General features: G+C 48.5%; 5 protein-coding genes across 7 annotated transcripts; 1 reads left to right on the plus strand and 4 right to left on the minus strand.

Annotated features, from left to right (window-relative positions):
* LOC108077782 (uncharacterized) lies at window positions 1-3,820 on the plus strand. The gene is made up of 2 exons (XM_017171280.3): window positions 1-564; window positions 3,198-3,820. Exons 1-2 carry the CDS (start codon window positions 358-360, stop codon window positions 3,339-3,341), a joined length of 351 nt encoding a protein of 116 aa, XP_017026769.1. The 5' UTR covers window positions 1-357; the 3' UTR covers window positions 3,342-3,820.
* On the minus strand, window positions 3,811-5,212 carry LOC108077781 (E3 ubiquitin-protein ligase TM129). The gene is made up of 2 exons (XM_017171279.3): window positions 4,492-5,212; window positions 3,811-4,437 (listed from the first exon to the last, which is right to left on the minus strand). The coding sequence occupies exons 1-2, from the start codon at window positions 5,122-5,124 to the stop codon at window positions 3,859-3,861; spliced, it is 1,212 nt and encodes a 403-aa protein (XP_017026768.1). The 5' UTR covers window positions 5,125-5,212; the 3' UTR covers window positions 3,811-3,858.
* A 245-nt stretch (window positions 5,213-5,457) lies between these two features.
* On the minus strand, window positions 5,458-7,531 carry tub (interleukin 1 receptor associated kinase 4 tube). Its single transcript, XM_017171413.3, has 2 exons — window positions 6,862-7,531; window positions 5,458-6,803 (listed from the first exon to the last, which is right to left on the minus strand). Exons 1-2 carry the CDS (start codon window positions 7,331-7,333, stop codon window positions 5,863-5,865), a joined length of 1,413 nt encoding a protein of 470 aa, XP_017026902.1. The 5' UTR covers window positions 7,334-7,531; the 3' UTR covers window positions 5,458-5,862.
* A 516-nt stretch (window positions 7,532-8,047) lies between these two features.
* Cont (Contactin) lies at window positions 8,048-13,882 on the minus strand. The gene is made up of 8 exons (XM_017171240.3): window positions 13,757-13,882; window positions 12,270-13,318; window positions 10,524-12,209; window positions 10,298-10,464; window positions 9,362-10,234; window positions 9,134-9,302; window positions 8,944-9,077; window positions 8,048-8,886 (listed from the first exon to the last, which is right to left on the minus strand). Exons 2-8 carry the CDS (start codon window positions 13,210-13,212, stop codon window positions 8,593-8,595), a joined length of 4,266 nt encoding a protein of 1,421 aa, XP_017026729.1. The 5' UTR covers window positions 13,213-13,318; window positions 13,757-13,882; the 3' UTR covers window positions 8,048-8,592.
* Window positions 13,883-14,019: 137 nt separating this feature from the next.
* Sfxn1-3 (Sideroflexin-1-3) lies at window positions 14,020-17,184 on the minus strand. 3 transcript variants are annotated; one of them, XM_041775112.2, is made up of 8 exons: window positions 17,033-17,184; window positions 16,897-16,979; window positions 16,484-16,760; window positions 15,183-15,523; window positions 14,934-15,051; window positions 14,702-14,863; window positions 14,515-14,642; window positions 14,020-14,457 (listed from the first exon to the last, which is right to left on the minus strand). In XM_041775112.2, the coding sequence occupies exons 4-8, from the start codon at window positions 15,493-15,495 to the stop codon at window positions 14,213-14,215; spliced, it is 966 nt and encodes a 321-aa protein (XP_041631046.1). In that variant the 5' UTR covers window positions 15,496-15,523; window positions 16,484-16,760; window positions 16,897-16,979; window positions 17,033-17,184; the 3' UTR covers window positions 14,020-14,212. The 3 variants fall into 3 exon arrangements, with proteins under 3 accessions (XP_041631046.1, XP_017026730.1, XP_017026731.1); XM_017171241.3 differs by having other exon boundaries at window positions 16,484-16,788; XM_017171242.3 differs by lacking the exon at window positions 17,033-17,184 and having other exon boundaries at window positions 16,510-16,788; window positions 16,897-17,025.
* Window positions 17,185-17,247: the final 63 nt, after the last annotated feature.

The raw sequence follows: 17,247 nt of genomic DNA on the forward strand, positions 1-17,247 counted from the left end.
GTTACTCGCCCGCAGTCGCAGACCACACGCGCCACGGAAAGCATTGAGAGAGCGCCAGCGGTAGTTACTGGATCGCGGCACCGTCACCTCCTCGACAAACCCAAACACAAACACACGACCAGCACAAAGACAAAACCGAACCACAAACACACAAAACACAAACAAAACAAAAGACATCTGGGCCAGTCCAGTGCAAGTGCGAGTGCGCGGTATCGCCTCCGCCTGGCGTTATCAAACAGCAATATCGGAATCGGAAACACCAACGAACACCAGAGCCACAGCGAACCGAGGTCGCAGCCAATCGATCCGCTGACGTTGCCGGCAAAACCCCATTTAGGCAGCTCCAACTCTACCACCATGGCAGCCGCCCACGAGCCAACGATCCACTATCTGGACAGCGTCCTGAACGAGGAGGAGAGGCGGTGCGAGTACAGCCACCAGTGGCGAAACTTCTCCATCTCCCGCTCTGGTCGCTTCAGGTCGAAGAACAAGAAGCGAGACGCGGTGGATGGCAAGCTCTTTGATGCCCACAGTGCCGTAGGATCCACCAAGGAGAACGAAAAGGTACGGCCCCACTTGCTCATTATTTTCATTTGAATTTTATACTATCGACCCGCTCCGATCCATTCGCTATCTGGCAAAAGTCGAGTGTGCGACCCATATTGCGAATGGGGTGCGTGATTCGCAGGTGATTTTTTCGTGGGTTATCTATCCAAAAAGTCACACACACCTGAGCCCACGGCGGGATTCTTCCAGGGAAGTGCACAGTGTAGGGCTAGGAGCAACATCGTTGAATAAATACATAGGCGGGCAAACGGAAGTGCTCGTTAGCGAGACGGAAGTCGGCATTGTTGTGATAAGTCAGGCAGCGCAGTATCCAGTCCATGCCTTATTCTTTCAAGTACTTGGGGACTTACACTATATATGGATATAGTATACGGACGACTTTGTTTACCATTCGGAATCACTTGAGGCGCTGAGTGAAAACAACAAGCAGCAGAAAGAGATGCATCTTTAATTAAACATTCAAAGGACTAGGGAAATGGTAAAACGGATTATTTTTTACACATTTTTTAAGGAGTAACCTTTCTGTTTTAATATATTTCTTAATAATTGTGATTCATAAATCTTGTGAATCAGGTGACGTCATTCTTCCGGCCTTATTTCAACAGTTGTTGTAAATTTATTCAAGGGGCTTGAATGCGAATATAGACGATCTTTATTTGTAAGTCCGCTCGATTTAATCAGAAAGGCAATTAGTGTAAAATTAAATTGAGTTCCTAAAAGTGCGGTTCAATAGCCTTAAAGCAATTAGGCAGGGATTTAAATATGTATTTGTATTTGTACAAAGAAAGTTCGCCGTTTGATCAGAACTTTAGTGCCTGTCTCTGTACTTTGCCCTTGGATGAGAGCTCTGCTAAGATTTATATGTAAAGAAAAAATAAGTGATGATAAGATTAGATTGTAAAGGGAATTTTTACTTTTTTTTTCGCATTTGAAACGATTTGGTGGAACGTACCTATGTACCTTAAGGGGACTCTCCTTTGGTATATGCATCTAATTAAGCCACTCAGTAAATTAGGCAATTGTAAAAGAGGTTTTGAAACAGCTCCAGACAGAAAGGACCATAAAACCCACTCGCTGCGCACTCTGGCTTTTTGTGTTTGCTTTGCCAAAAGGCCTTTTTATCAACAAAAACGAGAAAGGCAATGAAATTGCTAACTGCAAGTACAGAAAGTAAACAAAAGCTGGCCCAACAACAAAGCAAGATCAATATACTATATATGCACCATATACGTGTTGTGCTTGGCGTGTTCACCTGAGAACTCGACCCGACCGACCGACAAACACACCTTTCTGGAAACTTTATACCTTTACTGGCGTCACGGCGACGACGACCCCAGAGAGTCGCTCTCTGGCTAAAATTCGCCAGAATGTCATATAATACGAGGAGCACATCCCCCCAACTTATATACCCTATGTACAAGTACATACACATGACAACCGTCCATGTAGAGGCACATGCACCCAGGAGTCACGTTAAAACAGCCCCAATTCAATGGCACGCGAATGAAGTAAATTTGGCAACGCATCAAATTCATGAGGTGCGAAATTGGGGTGTCCAGTCCGAGTTCCAGTCCCAGTCCCCATTGCGGGAGGGTGTGTGTACTCTCCTCGGAGCAAGCACATTGCGCAACGTAAATGCATTGGCCGATCGATCGATTGATTGCCGGGTTACTTTGTTGTCCAGTCACCAACGCGTCGTTGTCTGTCCATTGAACTTGGGAGAAACGGAGGTTCAAGTATTTCGAAGCGGACTTGTTATTTATAGTGGCGAAATCAAAAGTTATTCCCGGATTTGCTTCAATCGATCTTGTGGTGATGAAAGTTAATATGGGAAACAGGAAATTTAGTGGGTCGGTTAAAATTTACAATTTAAAATTAAATGATTAAAAATTATAAAAAGTATCCTATGAATATGATAAATTGGAGCTACTAATAGGGTTTCTTATCCTTCCAAAACTCCGTTACTTTCGTTAGAAAAAAACCTTAATATGTATTTGTATCCCCATAAAACGGGGAAGCTTTATTTGCTGATATTTTGCGATACAATTATCAGTTGCTAAATCAAGGCTAGTGGATATTTTATGGCGAGCGAATATACACAAAGGTAAATAACAGTGTTCAGATATCTGTATGGGTTATATCGGCCAATCAAATTTATTTTTTTTAGTAATAGAGCACGTATTGTGACGTGCATAGTGCTAAAGCCAAAGAATAGAGAACCAGGGGCACTTAGTTCTTCGGCAATTATTATCAGACATCGAAGTACGAACAGTCTTATCACTATACTATATGTAACGAAGAAACCAAAACCTGAATAAAACAACGATCGAGGCAGAGACGAGTCTGGCAAGCACATATGTATATACCTACATTTGAAGGAATGGATGTACGACTTGGGGGAATTATATATAGACCCATAAGTGGCTGTGCACGATGTCAAAAGAGCTTTCCGAATAAATGCGCCGGGTTCTTGATTAAAATCAGGTGCTAAGTCATAAAAATGACTTTGGAACATGTCTTCCGATTATTAGTTGTGAGCGTCCGTGATTGCTGATAAGCGTAATCTTGGCGAATTTAGTGCAGCACTCCATGCCAGAACTCCTTTCTCTAACTTATCTCTTTGTTTTTAGGTCTCTGCACGCAGTTCGTCCAGCGCCAAGAGCTCCGGCCCAGCAGCGAGCACAGGATCGTCGGCGACGACAGGCAGCAACCCGGCGCGAAGTCAGCGTGAAAAGACGGAGAGCTATAAAAGTTTTTACGAAACGAATTTATAGATACAGCTAGTGGGGCCTGGACTACGTGTATTCCTTACAAGTATATTCTCATGCATCTATAGCTAAGCATGGCGCTTTATTTAATCAGATTGAGAGGACAAGAGAGAGAGATAGAGAGAAGGCGAAGGCGGTTGGTAAGGGCTAAGACAGAGGGCTTATTGCACTAGTTGTGGGCCGTACAGCGCAGGGAAGACGAGTAGCAGCTGCTGCAATCGCGATTTAATTTGTATTAAGGCATATTTCGCCAACACTTTCTCTCTCCGGGCTTAGATCGACGGTACTTAAGTAAAATTAATAACTATAAATTATTATCTCCAGCATGCTAGCTCGCTTATGTTAGATTGTAAAGTATTAAAACGTGATAACTGCACTAAATTATATGCATACTCTAAGTTTACAGCTATGTAAGTGTACGTCTTACATTAGTCAAAGTGATTACATATTTGAATCTGACCAATAAAGAACGAGGTTCAATTTAAGAGTCGTTTTTTAATTGTCACTTTAACACAGTCGTAAATCAGGACGCATTGTCCTCGTCGGCTCCGCGATGCTGAGCCTGGTCGACGGCTCTGATGTAGCTAACGTCTAGCACACAGAACTTGGCTCGGCACATCGGACAGGTGCACTTCTGCTCCAGCCACATTTCGCGATCCACGTCGGTCTGGCGGGCGGCGAACCATCGCGCCAGGCACTCCACACACCACATGGGTCGGCAGTAGCAGTTGGAGCAGCACGCACCTTCTGCAAGCGGAGCACCGTTGCGGTCCAGGTCGGCGCACTGCTTGTGTATCTTGGTGTTTGGTTCATTCAGCATGCAGGCAAAGCACTTCTCAGTGGTCACTTCCGCCTGAAATATGGGATTTAGGGCCACTTGCGCCTTGAACACATCCACAAAGCGATCGATGACGTTGCGGTGGAACTGGATGTTCGAGGGAATAGCGATGGGGCGCCGGACACGATCCTCCAGGTTCCTGAACTCCAAGGCGTTGATTCGTATGTGAAAGTCGGCTACGCCCTGTCTCATCGGCCGCACGATAATGCTGATCATCTGCAGTGTGTCGTTCTCGTCGTGATGCGAGATGTTGTATGTCTCCGCCTGCGGAAGTAAATTGAGCATTTTCCCAACTAACGATAATCGTGATTAACTGACCTTGGCCACGCTTAGCGCTGTGTTGCTTTGGTGGGCAAAGTGGACATTGTACATTGTGGTCTTGATTATCCAGTTCTCCGTCGCAATCACCGTACTGATGGAGTTCAGCTTCTTCTTGTAAATCTCCGGCCGTCGGAACTCGTTCCCAATGTCGCTGGCCACCGCACTGTAGCTGCCGGGCGAGTTGGAGTACTTGGCGAGCGCCTTGCTTATGGGATGCCGGCGCCAGTTCTGTTGGTGCCAATTGAAGATGAGCGCGGGCACAGCCATCACGGCCAGCACGCTGAAGCGCTGGGCTGTCTTCCAAGTAAGCGTCTTGAAAGCCACCGCCTCCTGGGGCATCGGGAAGTCCGGGTCGAGGTCGGAATCCTCGAGCGGCTCTTGCGTGGCGAACACCGAGAACTTGAGTCTGTGGATCAGGAAGTAGGAGAACGGAAGGCAGGAGTGCACAAACAGATTGAGCGATGTGCGGCGCAGGTGGTAGCCCACGAAGTCCAAGTACTCCTCGCCCAGGAAGCGGGCAAACAACTGCTCGATGGTGAATCCCAGGCGCTGGAACTCCTCCGGGGGGTAAATGATGACCATGCAGAGCAGGAAGTAGAACAGATTGAAGAGCAGTTCCGACTCGTCCATGCTTCGGATAATTTTGAGTGTTTTGGAGCACAAGCTGGCCGAGGGTTTACTCTAAATCTGGGCTAACTACGACGACAAATACTCTATCTTGTTTTTGTTGTGTTTCGGGGCTGCCACCTCTCGGTTATTGACGATCTGGCACTTTTTGTCGCTCGTTCACGGACAGTCTGGCAACCACTATCGATGTTCAGCCCTGCAGCGGCCAGTGTTGTTAAGTGCGGAAATTTTTTGAAACTTAATATTCGTTTTAATTTATTCAAGAAAATACCTCTAAAAACAATGATAATGCATGTTACCGACACCTCCAGCACATTTAAAACAGCGCTAGTAAAGCCCATTTTCTCTTGTAGTATATTACTTGAAAAACAATTCGTACTTTGTAAAAGATACAAAATTTGTTACAATCGGTTATTTGGTTACATATACGTATGGCCTTCTCGAAACGGAAATATTTTATATTACCGCCACTTGTCATGGACTCTGGGTCAGTAGCCGTGTGATATGGACAACGAAACAATTGTAGTATGTCGAAAGCTTGCCCCGAATCTTAGATTCTACTTGGACCTTACACAGTATGCATAATAACTAGGTCCGCATTTACAGGCCGATGTCATCGGCGTCGGCTAACAAATAAATACACGCAGTTAGGACAAACATAACTTAGGCTAATATGGTTAACGGAATGGAATGTCTGGCTTGTGGAAATCTGCTCAATGGACGGGCGCGTCGTCACTTTCTTTAATGCTGCAGCTCGCTCAAATTTGGAATGTTGCCGGCGTAATCGTCGTTTGAGGCCGAGCTGGAGTCATTGGTCAGCTCGAAGCTGTTATCACCGCTGGTGCCAGTGACCGTTGTCAGGCTGGAGTCATTGTTGGAGTTCGGTTGCTCCGAGTTGCTCATGTTTGGCAGGGATACATCCGCAAAGTCGCCCTCCCCATCCACCTCGTCGTCGTCGTCATCATCGTCCTCATCGTTGCTCAAGCTGCTGCTGCTGTCCGGGTGCTCGCCGTTGTCAGTGTTCAGATTTAGAGCGCTTATCATTGGCAAATTGTTCGTGCTCGCCGCTGGGCTGGCTGCCGTTGCGGTTCTCCCCGCAGCTTCAAGGACGGGCGGGGAGCTTATCTCGGCGGAATTATCAATCAGCAGCGTGATGCGCGGTATGTTTGGCGGATCCGTGGAACTGGCTCGGTTGCTTGGGTTCCCCAGCGAAGTCGACGCTGTTGTCATCGAAGCCTCCGAGCTGGCAATGAGTATGGACAGGTTGGGTATGTTCTGCTGACGCGGCTGCTGCTGACGCTGCTCCTCGATTTGTTCGCTGGGATTGAGAATTGTCAGATTGGGGATGTTGGGGACTGTCGTCGACGAGGTGGTGGCCCCGGTGCTGGCTGCATTCCTTGAGCCGGCACTGTCCCTTAGCAGGCGGGAGGCGCGAGGTGGGGCTATAGGAGGAACATTTTCGGATGGCTGCGGCACGCTCTTGTCCCGCGGCACCATGTGCTTGTCGAAATTGTCCAGATTCAGGCCCACACTGCCCTGGGCAGCTGCATTCGAGGTGGCAGTGTTCGGTGGTTGATAACCCGGTCCCTCGTTGTCCACGTCCATTTCTTCCTCCAGCAGCTCGGACAGGTCGAGGCTTATAGGTGCTGCGGGCCCATCTGCCGGGCGATCTGGCGTGGGTTCTAAGGAAATACCACAAATAACATAAAAAAAAACACACAATAAATAGGAATGACTCACCACTCAGAAAGTCCAGCGCCACAAAGTCGGCCGCACTAAAGAGCTCAGCCTGCACCAGCAACTGGAGCAACACGCCCACGGTGGGCCGTTCGTGCAGCTTGCCTGAGGTCTTCCACTCGTCAATCATCATCTGGGACTTGCTCTGGTCGGGCGGCAGCCGGTTCGCGGCCTCGTCAATCTGGCACACATCCTGCGCAGAGTATTTGAATCCGTTCCTGACAGCCGCCGAAAAGTTGAGGCCGCCGGCAGCGCTGCAAGCCTGCACGTCCAGGCCCTTGGGTATGATCGACATTAGCTTGCGCCAGCAAGCGTTCTCGTCCAGGATCTTGGCCAGCCGGTATATGTCGTTGTCCTCGACGCGACGCAGCTCCGTGCTGCGCGAGTACTTCGAGGCGGAGCGTATGGAGACGCTGCTGCTCCCATTGCCGTGCACGCCCATTCCGCACCCATTCCAGCCGTTCGCCTTGGCCATGGTGCTGACTTGCTGCCGGTTCTTTTTGCGGGTGGGTGTGTGTGCCTTGGACGCGTCGCAAAGTTTCGTTTCCACTTGTATGTGCGTTATAAAACCATGTTAAAAACATATACTTTTCCAACTCTTTTGCTTTTGTAAGCTTCGCTCCAGTGTGGCCATGGCTGGAGCGCCAAAAAAGCCACTTGGGGCCCGGCTGAAAATACCAAAATATATCGATGACTTTTAAAAATATATTGAAAGTACCGTTACAATATCCAGGGTATTTCCTTGACGTCACACAGGCGTATTTCACTGAAAATACCGTTGAAACTAAATTTGAAGTTAGTCATTTTAAAATAATATTTACATTTCTTAAATTCCCATGTCAACAAATCATTCTACTATGTTATAAAAAACACTCCTTATTCGGTCAGAGGGTACAGTTTATAATGATAGATATGTAATATTTCTGTATTAAATAATTAAATAAAAAATAAAAAAGGACACTGTTTTATCAATACTTTTCTTCGCTTGTTTCAAATGTGTTAAAAAGTTACGCCTTTTCAAGGATATTGATCAAATTGTTCTTCAAATCTAATACTATGTTTATTTTAAAGCCCCTTTTTAATAAAGAAATATTTATTTAAGCCTTGATTAAATTTTCTGTTAATTCAGTAAAGGATTATCCCGCACACTGCTCCCATCAAGCCCCAAAAATTACAATTAAAATTTAAATACTTGAAAAGATATATAAATTTATTTGTTTCAGAAAAACTGTAGAATGGATGGAAAGATATACAAGTTTGTTTTAGAAAATCTGTAGAATGGACGGAATGGCATTTACAGGACACTAGAAGTTTCCAAAAAGGACAAATACAAATAAAATTAATACGTACATATATCTGAAACCTGATATAATCTTACTCTAATATAGCTGCTCTCGTAGTTAATTCAGAAAATATGTTCAAAAAATATGTGTCAAATGTTTTCGAATTTCTCGCAGGGCTACTTACGCTAATAATAAGGTCACTTTCTTTAACTTTTGTAAATATGTTTGTCGTATGATGTAAAAACTATCATTTCTTGTGTGCATTAATAATCCTAAGTCAATTCAATTGATTACTTTCGGCTACAAAGTAATTATGGAATGCTGCCTGACCTGTTTGTATATATATTCTTAACGAGACTCTTGGGTTTCTGTAGAAGTTCGGAGGCTGTGCGCTTCTTATACTCCTGGACGGGTGTTCGTATTCCTTAGCCTATCTCGATTTGTGCTACGCTCAGTGGTTTGTGTAGAAAAAGGTGGTGATGAGTAGCAGTGTGCTTAAGATTAGCGCCGTGTTGATGTTGTGGCCGTGGCGTGTATTTGCCGCATTGCGCGTCGTCTTGCCCATTTGGAAGCGCAGCGTGGGACTGGACATCCGACCGTCGCCGCCGTTGCTGTAGGCGAGTACTCGCATATTGTAGCTCTTGCCGGGGGTGAGGGTATTGATGTAGGACTCCAGCTTCTGTCCGATTGGCACGATGGTATTGTTGGCTGTGATCATGTTCTGATCCGTCTCCCAAATGCGAACCTAAACAGGGTGAGATGTTATTGCCTTATTTTCGCGGTGCTTTGCTACCAAGCTTACCTTGTAACCTTCGATGGGTTCCTCGTCCTGCGAGGGGGAAACATATCGCCATACAACCCGCACCGTAGACGGGTTTATTCCATAAACGTGAACCGAGGAAGGCGGCTTCTGCGGGGCCTTACGGTATGTTCGCTCTGAAAAATATAAAATAGTAAATTTATGAATTTAAAATTTGAATTACAAAGCCAACCTTCAAAACGTTCGCTTTCGGGGCCTTCTCCCGCCGCATTGTAGGCCATGACCTTCACAAAGTAGTAGGTGTCCGGCTGCAGGCCCACGATCAGTGCCCAGTTTCTTGTGGTACGCGACAGATAGTACACGGAGTCCTCCTCCTGGTGCGTCGTCTTCCAGTACTTCAACTAAAACATAACAGTTGGGATATATATAAGATATATATATGGATATAGAAGTAGCTTACCCTGTGGCCAATGAGCTTGCCGCGTATGTTCTCGCGGGACATGTCAATGGGTTGCCAGGTGACGTTAAAGCAAGTAGAGTTAAAGGCAAGCGCGAAGGGCTTCTGCGGAGCCACCTGCGGCATGTCCTCGGCAGAGTGTATGACTGCCACACCGCTCTCCGGTCCCTTACCCATGTTGTTGATGGCCTGCACCTTGACCTCGTACTGAGTGTAGTAGTTATTCAGCGGTATATTGACCACAGCCACGCCCATGTTATCCTGCTTCTTGATCTCGTCCGAGGCCCATTCCAGGGCTCCCTTGAGCTTCCAAAACACCTTGTAGTGTATGCCGTGGCTATGCTGCTCCTGTGGCAGCAACGGGTCCCACGTGATGGTCAGGTCACCGATCTTGCCGCCGCCACCACCCACGTTCCGTGGAGCAATATATGGCTTGTCCTCGTAGGTGCTGTAGATGGGCGATGGAGCGGACGGGGTGCCGATGCCCAGGTCGTTGACGGCCGTCACACTGAACTCGTAGGCCGACCAGGGCGTCAGGTTGATCACCTCGGCTTGTTGGCGCGCCGTGTAGCGATCCACCTCGCGGGCCTGCACATGCGTCGAGACATTCACCCAGGTTCGGTTCCAGTTGGTGCGTCCCAGGATATTGTAGTAACGGATGGCGCGGCCGTTGTTTGCCCCGTCCACCCACTCGATAATGGCTTTCGTTTTGCTGATCTGAATGACCTGAACGCCGCCCGGGGCTCCGGGTGCTCCCTCAATGACCACAGAGGTCTTGCTGGTGATCTCGTTGACGGCCGACTTGACTACGCACTCGTAGTCGCCGGCATCCCGCATGGTGGTGTTGTGCACCGTCAAGCTGTTCCAGTCCACAATCTAGAACGAGGACCGTGCGATTTTACAAGCTTTCTTCGCGGAAAAGGTTGAAAGTGGACTTACAATCCGGCCAGTGCCGTCATGGTTGTTCTTGAGGACTTCGCCGTTTTGCTTCCAAACGTAGGCAATGTCCAGCAACGGGTCGAATGCAGCCTCACAGTGCAGATAGATTAGGTCGTGCTCCTTGGTCACAATGCGTTGCGGTGGGGTTTGCATAAAGCGGATCTCCTCTGCAAAAATATAAATAAATTACTTAAAAATTAATCCATTGAAATGAATTAATACTTACGCAAGACAATAACGCGGGCATGGGACTCATCCGTGCCGGCCTGGTTCGAGGCTATGCATGTGTAGACGCCTTCGTCGTCCCGCGATGTAGGCGCAATGGTCAGTGTGCCGCTGGGCAGGATTCGCCGATGGCCACCCGAACCCAAGACCTGGCCGTCCTTCTTCCATTGGAATTTAGGGCGTGGAGCGGCTTCCGGATCACAGACAATGGTGGTGTTGCCATTGTAGACAGCATAGACCTCGGCCTCCAGGGGATGCTTCTTAAAGGATGGCTTCATGGAGAGCACTCGGAGTTGCGCCGACGAGAAGGACGTTTTCAGCTGATTTTGAGCGCCACACTGATACATTCCCTCGTCCTTATCCTTTTCCAGAAACTTGATGGTCAGCACATTGTCCTGAATAATGTACCGGTCACGATTGATGTTCAGCGGGTCCAGGCGTTCGGCGTTTTTGTACCACGTGTAGTTCGCATCCGGGATAGCGAAGGCCTCACAAATAAAGGTCACGTCGCTGTTGTAGTCCTTGATCATGTCCTTCAGCGGAATCGTGAACTCGGGACGCATCTGGATGTTGATGTAGATGCTCTTCGTCAGCGTCTTGCGCGGATTGGTGATCGTGCAGGTGTACTCGCCGTTGTCGTTCGTCGTCGCATTCTGGATGATCAGAACGCGGCCGTAGTTGATTGTGTAGGCGTTGCGTTGCAGCGGCTGGTTCTGGCGGGTCCAGTTGTAGGCTGGAATTGGATAGCCGAAGGCCATGCACTCCAGTCGGATCTCGTCGCCAGCCACCGGCGCCTCTGGGAAGACCTTGGGGAAGGTATTGGCGAATATCAATGCCTGGTAGTTGCTGTTGGGCGTCACGCGCAGCGGGAAGAAGGGTCCATTGCGACCGGTGTCCGATACAAGGGTTTGCACGGTACACGAGTAATTGGCCCGGTCCACCGTTTCGATGAAGGAGAAGTACAGGGCGCCATCCCGGGAGACAAATACACGCTGGTCCTCCTCCACAAAGTTGGGGAAGTAGTCGCGAGCCCAGTAGTAGCGAACGTCGGGATAATGCTGTGGCGGATCGCAGAATATCGACTTGCCCCAGTTCATCTCGCTCGTCTCCGCCGATCGCTTCAGGTTAAACTCCATTATGAAGCCAAAGTTGAGGTGGGCGCTCTCGGACCGAACACGGCCGAACTTGTTCTCCGCCACGCAATGGTAGGCGCCCTGGTCGAGAGCCTGCTTCGGCTCGTAGATGATCAGGTTACCGCCAGATATGGTGTACCGGTCCTGTGCCAACGGATCGATTTTCTGGTACTCGAGGGTGTCGTTGACATAGACCTCGCGGTACCACACGTACGAGGGAGTGGGGTAGCCACCAGCCAAGCAGCTCAGGGACACATCAGGGATCAAGCGGTTCTTGTTCACATCGAAGGTCGTGTCGTTCGGCTGTTTGACGAAGTAGGGACCACGCGGAATGCGCTCCATGTCGCGGATGTCGAGGCCGTAGTGGTAGGGACGCTTGTCGTCCAGCTTGATATTGACGTTGTCCGGACTGTAGAGCACCTTGGACTCGCAGATAAACAGATTCAGTTCGATCTCGTACGCCGGCATAAACATCCAGCGATCCCGCTTCTTGGAGTAGGCATAGACCACACGGTCCCGGATGTAGCCATTGTCTCCGTACGGCTGGTTGGGCCCTACAAAGGATAATTACAGGATAACTATGTATATTAGTGAATGGAGTTATGTTTGCATACCTATAAAGCCCCTCAAGTTGTTCTGATTGCGCTGATTTACGGTTCCAGGCAACGAGTTGTAAAACTGATTCGGATTGTTGAAGTTGTTCCTGTTGTACAGGTCGTTCTGCACCAGGAAGCGGTTGTCGTGCAGGTCCTCGTTTTCCAAAGGCACATTCTCGTCCATGGAGAACGAGTCCTCGATCTGCACGAGCTGTGTATTGTCATCGTTGACCCAGTTCTGCGGCCCAGTCTGTCTGGCCGAGATGAAGAATCGGTTCTGCCGATGGTTTTGCAAAATGAGATTCTTAAGGATGAAGGAGTGCTTCTCCACGTTGTCCACGTTGATCAGGTCGGCGTTGTAGGCCTTGCAGATCTTCTTGGCCTCCGCCCAGTTCCGTTTGGGTGAGCGGATGAAGCGATAGCAGCTCTGTCTGAACGAGACCCAGTGCTCGGGGCAGAAGTTTTCCTCATCACTGTACATATCCCGGTAGTTGACACCCGGCGCTCCGCCGATGCTGTTCCGGTGGAAGGGGTCGTACTGCGGTCCTAGGCCGCCCAAGCCGCCGCCTAGGCTGTTTCCGGGTCCGCCCACATTGCTGCTTAGGCCCCCGCCACCGTTGTACCCTCCAACTCCAACGCCGTTGAGGCCACCCACGCCGCCGGCTCCGCCCAGTGGCCGGTTGCCGTCATAGTAGCCGTTGTAGGAGTTGGGGTTCTGACCGTCCAGCAGGGGATTGTCGAACTGGGTGGTGTCCTGGCTTTGCTGCTGGCCAGTGTACAGGGGATTGTATCGCGGCGAGTAGTCCTTGTTGTAGCTGGGTTGGTAGCTCTGCTGCGGCTGCTGGCTTGGCTGCCCTAGTTGTCCGTCCAATTGTCCCGCAGGCAGGTCTCCGGGCAACTGGGCCGTTGCCAGACCAAATAAACAGAGCGCTAGCGCTGCTAATCCTCTTGTGGGTGACATGCTGACGCTGGCTCGATTCCGATTCCGAGTGGGGTGAGATGGGAACTGCTCCAGATGGCTTCTAGCAGCAGACTAAAGGCACATTTTGCTCGCGACGCAGCTGGATCTGCAAGCATCGAAGGAATCAGTAAATAATTTTGTTTATTTTACACACTAATGGCATAAACAATGGGTTAGTAAACAAATCCAAAAATCGCTTGCAAGGTGTTTGTGTCATCATTACGTGTCTGTGCGCTGGTATGCGTGCCTGTGTCTAGGCGTGGTCGTAAGCCTCGATAAAGTTGCACCAAAAAGTCTAATTTTGTTTTGTTTTAAATATTAACGGTATTAGTTTATTAATAGATGCACTTTACACCCAATTTAAAGTTACACGGGTCTTTAAATGGCGGCACCGCCCCTGCCTAATTAAATTCACGCTTAGTCAAGTGGCCAAAAAACCACACCTTAATTGTGGTTGCTTCAAAAAACTCTGACTTAAATCCAGCGCATCGACACGCTGCTGCAGGCAGAACGGTATTTCCACTTTAGTGTCACCTTTACTAACCAATGATACAAATTAATTCAACCAAACTTGCTTAAATTATAGTTTAATTAAATAAAAACAAAATCCCAAGCCGAGAATAAGCTGGGGTGATGAGTCGATAACGATAAATATTTACAATCTAGTCGATTGGCATCGAGTTATGATATCGCATATCGATAGTAGCGAATATCGATTAAAATGATGACAAATAAGCTGTTATACGAAAAGCGGCATAAGGTTGATAACTTTGATAATTCCAATCGGATTATGAAACTGCCGTTAAATTCAATTTAACAGAAATATATTTATTTTGGGTTTCTTCTCTTTTTTACACTCGTGCGTGGGCGACAAGAAGTATTCCCATGAGTATTTCAAACGAAACTCAACTGACAAAATGCTAATAAATGCGTGGTGAGTAAATAAATAGGCCAGGCCAAACGATATTGTCTTTGTAAGCTCGAGGATTGCACACTGGACTCACAGGCCCTTGTTGAACCACACGGTGTCCAGTTCGGGACGCTTCTGCTTGATGCTGTCGCGAACCTCGGTCTCCAAGTTGTCCACCTTGATGCCCGCCCGCTGCTTGAAGAAGGCGCAGCCGAGCGGCGTGGCGAAAATCAGCACGAATCCGCAGAAGAGCGTCTGGATGGGGGCGTTGGAGCGAGGGAACCTGGCCAGGAAGCCCCGCTTCTCGAGGTTATTCATCAGGATCGGCGTCAGGGCTGCGAGAAAAAGGGCTCTTAACCGTATCTAGACTCAACTTTCTACGGGAGGCTTACTCATTCCGGGAATGGCCATGGCGATCCGACTTAGAATGACGGCCGAGATACCCACAGCAGCCGCCTTCTTAGACACCCCCATCTCGGTGTTATTCTCGTCCAACAGCACCACTCCGTTCCGCAGTTCCCTGAAAGAGCGAGCATTACAATTACCATATACACCTGAAGGAATGGCGGTGGCACTTACTGCATGCGCATGCAGGGAATATTGATGCAATTGGCGGCCGCAACGGCGACGAGAGGCACCAGGCGGCCCAGGAGCGGATTCATGTTCCTCACCGCCTTGTTAAGCGACAGCGCCGTGGCCAGGGCTCCGCCGGTGGCCAGGCAGTAAGAAGTCACCAGTTGCCTGTAGGCGAGGCAAATGGATGGATGATGGATTAGTGGGGCGCACAGCGGCGGGGCGCATCGGTACCTACTGCTGGCTGATCGGTGTCGTGCCCGAACGGTTTGTGTAGTTGACAACGGCATTGTAGGTTTGATTAAACCACTGCCAGAAGACAACAGCTCCGGTGCTCTTGTAGAAGGCCATCATGCCTGCGAATGGAAATGGGAATCATTAGCCTCAGCATTGTTATTGTGCGCAAATTAAGGCGCTAGTCGCACTGTGTGCGGAAGCAAACGCGCAGAGATACATGACCCAATTGAGGGGCACATCACACACTCACCGCCAGTGATGACCGTGTTCATGGGCATCTGGGCGGACATACGTCCGAACACTATCTGCTTCTCGCCCGTCTCCGGGTGGAAGGCAGAGTCGTACAGGTACTTGGCGCGCCACACATCGTCAATTGTCTGGCACTCGGGCACATCCTTGCCGGCACGGTACTTCAGCACGATCTGGCGGGCTTCCTCCAGCTTCGCGCTGGATGCCAGCACGTTGAGCGGATTGGTGACCAGGAAGAAGTGCTTGGCCCGACCAATATATGTGTTCTGGTCATACTTGGGCTCGTCGATGTTGACTCGGGGAAGGGGGCTCATGGTCGGGCCGTCGGTGAATCTGCTCTGCCTGTGAAGATAGTGGGGTTATATACTTTTGAGACCCGTATCTTATCGGTGTGGAATCGAGGGGGGTCTGTTGGGGCCATAATTAAATTGAGTTCGGTCCAGGAAATCTGAAGCGAAGCTAATTCGGTTCCCTTGCAACGGGGCAAATCGGACGATTACAGTTATTGTTTATTTTTAGTCAACGACAGCTTTAAAAATATAATTTTTATAACTGAAAATATTTATAGTATTAATAATAAACGGTGACAAACTTCAAGATTCATTCTTAAGTTCTTATGAATTCAATAAAATTATACTTAAATTTATGGCAACTGGTTTTTTCTTTTTGCTACGTAAATATACAAACTATTATGTGTTGAAATCTTCAAATGATTCACCTAAATGTTCCCTCCAATCTGTGGATCAAAACAATTTATAAATAAAATAAGTTATCTTTTCCAAAGTTCTCACTTTAAGACTTAGATTTTTGGAGACCACTTTCCCTGAATCTAGTCGAAAGTGAAAATCGGAAACGGGCCTGATCAGCTGGCAACCCTGCCCTCCAGCCCCAAGATTCCGCCACTGGAAGCTGATGGTCTTATCAGCGCCGCCAATGCTTATGACCCAACATCGTCGCCTTATCGCGGGTAAACAAGTTTGGGGCGAGAACGCTTCTTTGCGCATATACACGGCTAACTGTATATATACGTCGCTCCCGTATATATGCCTGCACAGCGACTATGTAGACACTTGGGATCTCGAAGGTTGATGGCCAGTTGTCAGAATGTCAGTGCCTTCGTTCGATTATGTACCCGAAATGTTCGAAAGTTATATAATTTTTCTGCGATTATGATGGAATATTGGACAAATCCATGGGCTCTTATCGGAGGGCGGCGAACAGGTAGGTGCGAACACATATACCCGCTCTCCCCTGGGTGTGTGTGTGTGCTGAACTTGACGATTCCAGCCGAGGGAAACTTACACACGCAAACGATGCTCGCTACTCACGGACACGGAACTGGTACCACTTTGGCAGTGAATCGACGACTGAATCGAGCTGAACGGGAACGAAAGACACCGGAGCGAACCCTCCACCGACCAGCTGCCGCCGGTTGCTGCTCCAGAAAGCTTTCCCTCCTCGTTCTTAAGCTCACAGATTACGTATACGGATGCGTGTCAGTTATTTCGGATGCCAGTGTGCTGATGTGGTGGTGGTGCTGCTGGGCTGTCGGTGGTGGGCGTCTATGGCATTGGGAGAGCTGGAAAAGGGCGATACAGAGAGAGTGACTGGGAAGAGAGAGAGGAGAGAGAGAAAGCTTTAATGCGTGCGCGCCGCTGCTTAACAGCTGGGCTTGCCAGGTGGCCAAGCTTTCGTCGCTCCAGGTACATACTCACACAGGTATTGACAATCGGTTTTACAACTGGACGACATGTAACGGTGAATTTGGGGGTTTACATCCTTTTGTACTATACAAAATCTTTAAAATTTAATTTTTGTTTTAAAAGCTATGACAAAGAAAATGTAGCATACTTTCAATCATTATCAGTTGCAAATCCACTCTTCCTTCCCACTATGTGGAGCTCATGCTTCATGAGCTAAACGAATGTAGGATGTCCTTTGGTATGATCCCCAGTTCATCAAACGCGAGATTCAGGTACCTGAATCGTATGCTTTTCTGCTTCACATAGAATCTTGTGCTCTTCCCTCAGGAAGGTATAGAAAATATCATATCATATCATTCAGCA

This window comes from Drosophila kikkawai, chromosome 3R (genome assembly GCF_030179895.1).
Source record: "Drosophila kikkawai strain 14028-0561.14 chromosome 3R, DkikHiC1v2, whole genome shotgun sequence".
NCBI classification, from domain to species: domain Eukaryota; kingdom Metazoa; phylum Arthropoda; class Insecta; order Diptera; family Drosophilidae; genus Drosophila; species Drosophila kikkawai.

Excerpts from the sequence above, each read along its gene's own strand:
- Sfxn1-3 (XM_041775112.2), bottom strand. The coding sequence starts at position 15,495 with ATGAGCCCCCTTCCCCGAGTCAACATCGACGAGCCCAAGTATGACCAG. Across the intron at positions 14,864-14,933 it reads ACGACACCGATCAGCCAGCA|GCAACTGGTGACTTCTTACT; the intron begins GTAGGTACCGAT and ends CCTCGCCTACAG. Across the intron at positions 14,643-14,701 it reads ATTCCCTGCATGCGCATGCA|GGAACTGCGGAACGGAGTGG; the intron begins GTAAGTGCCACC and ends TCGCTCTTTCAG.
- LOC108077781 (XM_017171279.3), bottom strand. The coding sequence starts at position 5,124 with ATGGACGAGTCGGAACTGCTCTTCAATCTGTTCTACTTCCTGCTCTGC. Across the intron at positions 4,438-4,491 it reads CAGCGCTAAGCGTGGCCAAG|GCGGAGACATACAACATCTC; the intron begins GTCAGTTAATCA and ends TTACTTCCGCAG.
- LOC108077782 (XM_017171280.3), top strand. The coding sequence starts at position 358 with ATGGCAGCCGCCCACGAGCCAACGATCCACTATCTGGACAGCGTCCTG. Across the intron at positions 565-3,197 it reads CCACCAAGGAGAACGAAAAG|GTCTCTGCACGCAGTTCGTC; the intron begins GTACGGCCCCAC and ends CTTTGTTTTTAG.
- Cont (XM_017171240.3), bottom strand. The coding sequence starts at position 13,212 with ATGTCACCCACAAGAGGATTAGCAGCGCTAGCGCTCTGTTTATTTGGT. Across the intron at positions 9,303-9,361 it reads GCAAGCTCATTGGCCACAGG|TTGAAGTACTGGAAGACGAC; the intron begins GTAAGCTACTTC and ends GTTATGTTTTAG. Across the intron at positions 9,078-9,133 it reads CGAAAGCGAACGTTTTGAAG|AGCGAACATACCGTAAGGCC; the intron begins GTTGGCTTTGTA and ends TATATTTTTCAG.
- tub (XM_017171413.3), bottom strand. The coding sequence starts at position 7,333 with ATGGCCAAGGCGAACGGCTGGAATGGGTGCGGAATGGGCGTGCACGGC. Across the intron at positions 6,804-6,861 it reads GGCGCTGGACTTTCTGAGTG|AACCCACGCCAGATCGCCCG; the intron begins GTGAGTCATTCC and ends GTATTTCCTTAG.